Below are 7,153 nucleotides of genomic sequence, written 5' to 3'. Positions count from 1 at the left end.
AGTGAGCCTGAGGCAGGACGGGGCCGTGTGTGAGCTGGAGATCCGTGACCTGGGGGGCGTGGACTCTGTGGTGTGTATGTGGGCAGGAGGGCACCTCAGCCATGCTGATGTCCAGGGTGAAGACTGCACGTGGCCACATTCGTGACTCCTCTCTGCCATGTGTGATGTGCTCTCCCCGTGTTACTGCTGTCTCAGAGTTAGAACCCACTTCACAGAAACACTGGCCAACTGTGTCTAGGCCTTGTGGGTACAGACCCCAGGGGTGCCCAGTGCAAGGACACCCTCAGGGAGGCACCAGCAAACAGGCAGTATGGTTTAGAGCGCTGCCCTCAGCCACGGCTGAGCCTGAGGGTGTGTGTGGGCTCTGGAGCCCAGGTGTGCAGCGGGGCCGTTCATGCGGGTGACAGAGCTGCCCCGAGGACTGAGGCGCAGTGTTTGGGAGTGCAGCGAGCAGGTGGCGGCCAGCCCAAGCCCTCCGGTGCTGCGCTAATCAGACAGCATTTGACTGACCTTGGAGCTTTTGTGAAGCCTCTAAAGAGCTCTGTCTCAGAAAACCTGGGCTGCGTAACGAATACCACATACGGGTGACTCACAACACACATTCGTTGTTTCGTAGTCGTGGAGGCTGGAAGTCCAAGATCCAGGTGTCTGCGGGAGACCTCCCCCTTTGGCTTGTCGATAGCCACGCTCGCTCTTTGTCTGCACCTGGTCACCCTTCTGCGTGTGCTGTATTCTGATCTTCTCTTCTTATAACAATACTTATAAGTCAAATTGAATTAGTCACTCTCCTGGTAACTCCATTCTACCCTAATTACCTCTACAAAAACCTTACTTCCAAATAAATTCACATTCTTAGTTCCTGAGACTAAGACTTCAGTATATAAATTTGAGGGGAGACATGATTCAGTCCATAAAGATTTGGACCATAAAGAAAGCTGAGCACCGGAGAGTTAATGCTTTTGAACTGTAATTTTGGAGGAGATTCTTGAGAGCCCCTTGAACTGCAAGGAGATTAAACCAGTCAATCCTAAAGGAAATCACTCCTGAATGTCCATTGGAAGGACTGATGCTGAAGCTGAAGTTCCAATACTTTGGCCACCTGATGCGAAGAGCTGACTCATTGGAAAAGACCCTGATGCTGGGAGAGTTTGAGGGCAGGAGGAGAAGGGGGCGACAGAGGATGAGATGGTTGGATGGCATCACTGACTTGATGAACATGAGTTTGAGCAAGCTCTGAGAGTTGGTGATGGACAGGGAAGACTGCTATAGTTCATGGAGTCGCAAAGAGTTGGGCATGACTGAGCGACTGAAAAGCAAAATGATTCAGTCCATAATACTCGGTTTCTTGCTCTAAAAATGCATGTTCTGACGTGCAGAGTACATTTACCCCAAACCCCAAAATTTTAGCCTATTTTAGGGTCAGGCTAAATCCAAAGTCTAATCTAAATCTCATCTAAATCAAGTGTGTGTGAGATTGGAGGTATGATTCATCCTGAGGCAGAATTCCTCTGCAGTTGTAAACTTGAAACATCAGACAAGTTGTGTGCTTCCAAAATACTTCAGTGAAACAGGCATGGGGTAGATGTCCCCATTGCAAAAGAAAGAAGTAGGAAAGAAGAAAGAGGCCCCTGATTCCACAGAGATCTGGCACCTACTAGAGACAAATTCTGTGAGATTTTCAAGATTAGAGAATGATCCTCTGGCTCAAAGCCCTGTCTTCTGGGCCCTGCACAGAGGTGGCCCTCTGGGACCATGGATGCTGTGGCAGCCTTGCTGACTTCTGAATTGCCTTTGGGGTTATTCCCAACTGTGAAGGATAGTACATGTCCCAGCTGCATAGCTATATTGGCCCACCCGGTAGACATCCCATCTTCCATCCTGTCCCTTCTGAGTCTGATTGTCATGGCTGGCATTGTTTCTGCTGATACAAAGTTCTCAGAAGCCTTGTTGGTCTCCTTTATAATTCACAGCAGTCCAAGATTTCAGACAAGAGAGTCTTCCACACAGCCTCCTGAGTGATTCCATTTCTGTTCCTGGCTTTTCTAAGATGGCCGATTGGATCTGAGACACACTTAAAAATCTCTTTACCAGATGATTTCCAGCCACACAGTATTCTCTCTAGAACAGGTGTTCTCTGTCTCTCTTTTTTTTTTGAAATTTCAATGGGCTGAAAAATTTCTAAAGTATCCATGTTTGGTTTCTCTTTGTTTAAATACTTCCTTCTTCAATATAACTCTTTTCTCTTACATTTTACCATGAACAAGGAGCTGTCATTCTGCCTTCAGTGCTTGACTTACGAATTACCTCAGCTAAAAATACCCAAGTTCACTTGTAAGTTCTGCCTTCCATAAAACTCTGGGACACACAATTCAGCCAAATCCTTCACTGCTTTATAGAAGGATTGCCTTTCTTCCAGTTTTCAACAACACATTTCCATATGAGGACTCGCCAGGACCACCTTTAGAATCCATATTTCTACTGGAAATCTCTTCAAGTGATCTAGATTTATCTAACATGCACCTCAGAACTCTCCCAGTTTCCACCCATCACCAGTTCCAAAGAGAATTCCATAATTTTAGCTATTTGTTACAGTAGCAGCCCACTCCTGGCACCAAAATCTAAATGACTTAACAGTATCGTAGTGGCTTAAACCTCAGAAAATGGTTTCCTCCTAGCCCTAGAAGCAGGAAGTCTGAGGTCAGGATGTGGCAGGGCTGGTTTCTCTTGAGACCTCTCTCCTTGGCATGTAGACGGCTGTCTTCTTTCCATGCCCTCACATGGTCATCCCTCTCTGTGCATCTGTGTCATAATATCTTCTTTTTATAAGGAAACCAGTCATGTTGGGTTAGGTTCCACCCCATTGAGCTTGTTCACCTCAGTTACCTCTTGAGATACATCTCCATTCTGTGCCCTGGGGTTAGGGCTCCAACGTATGAATTTTTTGAGGGATGTGATTCAGGCCACAGCAGGGTGTAACCAGGGTGAGCCGTGATCAGCTGTAACTTGTGAAGCTCGTGCTCTGCCTGGAATTGGGATGGAAGAGTGGACTGCAGGTTGGAGGGCTAGGGGGCAGGGTTAGAAGGCCAAGGCTGGAATCCACTGGGGTCTAAGAGATCTGAGTCAGGAGAGTGGGGTCCAGTGGGGTCAGGACAGGAATGTGTAAGGTGAATGAGGTGGGACCTGGTGAAGACAGGGAAGGCCTGCAGTGTGCCCAGATGTGGGCAACACGTGATTGATGCCTTACCTGGGATGGGAAGCACAAATGAGGGGTGTCAGTGGGGCATTGGTTGTCATGGCTGGAAGGTGCCTCCTGGCCATTCTCCCAGGAGAGTTGTCTATTGTGTTGTTGCGTGTAAGTTGTGAGCTGGGAGAGCATGGTTTGGACTCTGGGTGTAGATGAGTAGGCCATTAGACAACAGGAAAAGGTATAAGTAGGACAGATGAACTCTGAGAAGAAAAGAGGCCTGGATGGAACCAGTCTCTTGCAACCTGCAACTTAGCAATATGGAGAGGATTGCACTGCCACACATGCTCTGGTCTGCATCATGGCACGTCCTCCACCCATCCTGCATCTACCCCATCCTGAATGTTCAGGTGAGACCCCCAGTCCTTTATGGGGGTTGATGGCTTCTGTCCATCTAACTCTCTGCAGCCATGCCTGCTCGGTTCATCAAAGAACTGAAGACCAAGGAGGCCACGGAAGGGGCCACAGCCACACTGCACTGTGAGCTGAGCAAGGCGGCCCCCGTGGAGTGGAGGAAGGGGCCTGAGCCCGTCAGAGCCGGGGACAGAGTGATCCAAAGGCAGGAGGGAGCCGTGTGTGAGCTGGCGATCCGTGAGCTGACCGTGGAGGATGCTGGGGAGTACTCGTGTGTGTGCGGGCAGGAGAAAACCTCAGCCACGCTCGCCGTCAGGGGTAAAGACTGCGTGTGACCACGTGGACTGGCATTGGGCAGCTGCCCTTCATCTCTGCTCTCAGTTCCCCTTTCTACCCTGCTAACTTACTGTCCCGTTCCTTTTGCTTCCATAATTATTTTTGTCCGTGTCACGTTTGCTGTCTGTTCTGTGGTGCATGTACAGATGAGCACTTTTAAAGTCACAGTCACAGTGTGTGCTGGGCACAACCCGCGGGTGGTCCGATCCATCTGGGTTTTGTGTCTTCGGTGTACTGCTCATGTCCTGCTGCTTCTGTGTATACACAAAGTGTGATAGTCTTTGTGTCTTTCCGACCATCTCCAGCCCTGCCTGCCAAGTTTGCAAAAGGTTTGGGAAAGGAAGAGGCCATGGAAGGGGCCACAGCCATACTGTGCTGTGAGCTGAGCAAAGCAGCCCCTGTGGAGTGGAGGAAGGGGCCCAAGACCCTCAGAGCTGGAGGCAGAGTGAGCCTGAGGCAGGAGGGAGCCGTGTGTGAGCTGGAGATCCGTGACCTGACTGTGGAGGATGCTGGAGAATATTCATGTGTGTGCGGGCAGGAGAAGACCTCAGCCACGCTCGCCGTCAGGGGTAAAGACCATGTGTGGCCAAGCGGAGCTATGTTTCGGTGTCCAGTTATTGACTCACGGCATCTTGCACTCGTCCCTCCTCATCTCAGCCTTATCCTCTTCCCATAACTTCGTGGATTTCCTTCCTCCTTCCTGGGCTGTTATGTGAACCATGAGAAACACACCTCTGAGCTGCTTCCCACCCCTCGTGTCACTGCCGGTTCTGTCCTGTGTCCCGTTGGCATCTGCGTCTTCCAGTCCATCCTGTCACATCCTGTCCCCCAGTGACCTCTGGAGGATCGGATGTCCTCCACACCTTCTAACCTCTCCTGCCCTGCCACCAGATACACAGACGTGAGGCCTGAGGAGTTTGTGGAAGGGGTCCCAGGCACACTGAACGGACTAGGCTGAGGGGCCACAGTCCAGTGTGTGAGCCTGGGGCACCAGCCTGTGACCTGTGTCTAGTTGGGTGTTGCGTCTTTTCTGTGATGTCCAGGACCTATCTAACCTGTGGGTTCAGAGAGCATTATAGTGTTGGTGTGTTTCTGACCTTTCTAGCTCTTCCCACCAAGTTCACAAAGGGTCTGAAGAAGGAAGAGGCCATGGAAGGCGCCACAGTCATGCTGCGCTGTGAGCTGAGCAAGGCGGCCCCCGTGGAGTGGAGGAAGGGGCCCGAGACCCTAAGAGCTGGGGACAGACTGCGGGTGAGGCAGGACGGGGCCGTGTGTGAGCTGGAAATCCATGACCTGACCATGGAGGATGCTGGGGAGTACTCATGCGTATGCGGGCAGGAGAAAACCTCAGCCACGCTCGCCGTCAGGGGTAAAGACCGCGTGTGGCCACATGGGCTGGCGTTTGGCGGCTGCCCTTTGTCTCTCTGCTCTCAGTTCCCTTTCCCACCCTGCTAGTTGGCTAGTCTGCTCCTTTTCCTTCCGTAAGTATTTTCTTTGTCTCTGTCGTGATCTCTGTCTGTTCCGTGGCACATGTACCGCTGGACCTTTTAAAGTCACAGTCGCATTGTGTGCTGGCACCCCAGCAGGTGGGCCAGGTCCAGTTGGGTTTTGTGTCCCTATGTACTCTCTGTATCCTGTTGCTTCTGTGAGTTCAGGACGCGTGATATGCTTGTGTCTTTCTGACTACCTCCAGCCCTGCCTGCCAAGTTCACAAAAGGTCTGAAGAAGGAAGAGGCCACGGAAGGGGCCACAGCCATACTGCGCTGTGAGCTGAGCAAGGCGGCCCCCGTGGAATGGAGGAAGGGGCCCGAGACCCTCAGAGCCGGGGACAGAGTGCGGGTGAAGCAGGAGGGAGCCGTGTGTGAGCTGGAGATCCGTGGGCTGACCGTGGAGGATGCTGGGGAGTACTCGTGCACGTGTGGGCAGGAGAAGACCTCAGCCACACTCACCGTCAGGGGTAAAGACTGCGTGTGGCCACGTGGGCTGGCGTTTGGTGGCTGCTGTTGCCTCTCTGCTCTCAGTTCCCTCTCCTGCCCTGTTCACCCACTGCCCGGCTGCTTTTCCTTTCATAACCATTCTGTTCTCCTTGTCACGTTCCCCATCTGTTCTTCTCCTTGTCACGTTCCCCATCTGTTCTTCGGCACGTGTACAGGTGGGACCTTTTAAAGTCTCACTCACGGTGTGTGCTGGCACCCCCAGCACACCTGTGTCCAGTTGGGTGTTGTGTCTTCTGTGTACTCTTCGTTTCCTACTTCATGTGTGTGTACAGAGAGCCTAAGAGTCTTTGTGTCTTTCTGCCCACCTCCAGCCCTGCCTGCCAAGTTCCTGAAGGGTCTCAGGAAGGAGGAGGCCACGGAAGGGGCCACAGCCAAGCTGCGCTGTGAGCTGAGCAAGGCGGCCCCCGTGGAGTGGAGGAAGGGGCCCGAGACCCTCAGAGCCGGGGACAGACTGCGGGTGAGGCAGGACGGGGCCGTGTGTGAGCTGGAGATCCGTGAGCTGACCACGGATGATGCTGGAGAATATTCATGTGTGTGCGGGCAGGAGAAGACCTCAGCCACACTCGCCGTCAGGGGTAAAACCCATGTGTGGCCAGGCGGAGCTGGGTTTGATGTCCAGTCACTGACTTCGTGTCGTCTCCCTGCACTCATCCCACCTTCCCTCCTCATCTCAGCATCACCCTCTTCCCGTAACTCCCCAGAACTCATTCCTCTTCCCTGGGCTGTTGCGTGGACCATGAGAAGCCAGCCTCTGAGCTGCTTCCCACCTCTCGTGTCACTGCAGGTTCTGTCCTGTGTCCTGTGGGCATCTGTGTCTTTTCCTCTGTCTTGTCATGTCCTGCTTCCAAAATTCCCCCAAGACTGATGCTTGCATCTGTCTTATTGCATTCAGCTTTGCCTGCTGAGTTCATAGGAAGACTGAGAAGCAAGGAGGCCACAGAAGGGGCCACAGTCACGCTGTGCTGTGAGCTGAGCAAGGCGGCCCCCGTGGAGTGGAGGAAGGGATCTGAGACCCTCAGAGCCGGGGACAGAGTGAGCCTGAGGCAGGACGGGGCCGTGTGTGAGCTGGAGATCCGTGAGCTGGTTTCAACGGACGCTGGGGAGTACTCATGTGTGTGCGGGCAGGAGAGGACCTCAGCCTCGCTGACTGTCACGGGTAAGGATGGGCTTGCAGGCTCATCTGGGAGCCTGTGTGTGTGCCCCTGTCTCCTGTGCCCACGGC

The 7,153-nt window shown here is 52.8% G+C and overlaps 1 protein-coding gene across 1 annotated transcript in view; it reads left to right on the top strand.

The window, feature by feature from the left end:
• OBSCN (obscurin, cytoskeletal calmodulin and titin-interacting RhoGEF) overlaps positions 1-7,153 on the top strand; it is a 225,824-nt gene that overhangs the window by 164,093 nt on the left and 54,578 nt on the right. Inside the window, exons 51-56 of the mRNA XM_010847289.1 lie at positions 3,653-3,916; positions 4,240-4,503; positions 5,040-5,303; positions 5,628-5,891; positions 6,243-6,506; positions 6,824-7,087. Coding sequence (XP_010845591.1) covers positions 3,653-3,916; positions 4,240-4,503; positions 5,040-5,303; positions 5,628-5,891; positions 6,243-6,506; positions 6,824-7,087 — 1,584 coding nt within the window. The remainder of the gene's footprint in view (positions 1-3,652; positions 3,917-4,239; positions 4,504-5,039; positions 5,304-5,627; positions 5,892-6,242; positions 6,507-6,823; positions 7,088-7,153) is intronic.

The sequence above is a fragment of the Bison bison genome, unplaced genomic scaffold (assembly GCF_000754665.1).
Source record: "Bison bison bison isolate TAMUID 2011002044 unplaced genomic scaffold, Bison_UMD1.0 scf7180017864248, whole genome shotgun sequence".
Lineage (NCBI taxonomy): Eukaryota > Metazoa > Chordata > Mammalia > Artiodactyla > Bovidae > Bison > Bison bison.
This window is presented reverse-complemented; position numbering and strand designations above follow the sequence as displayed.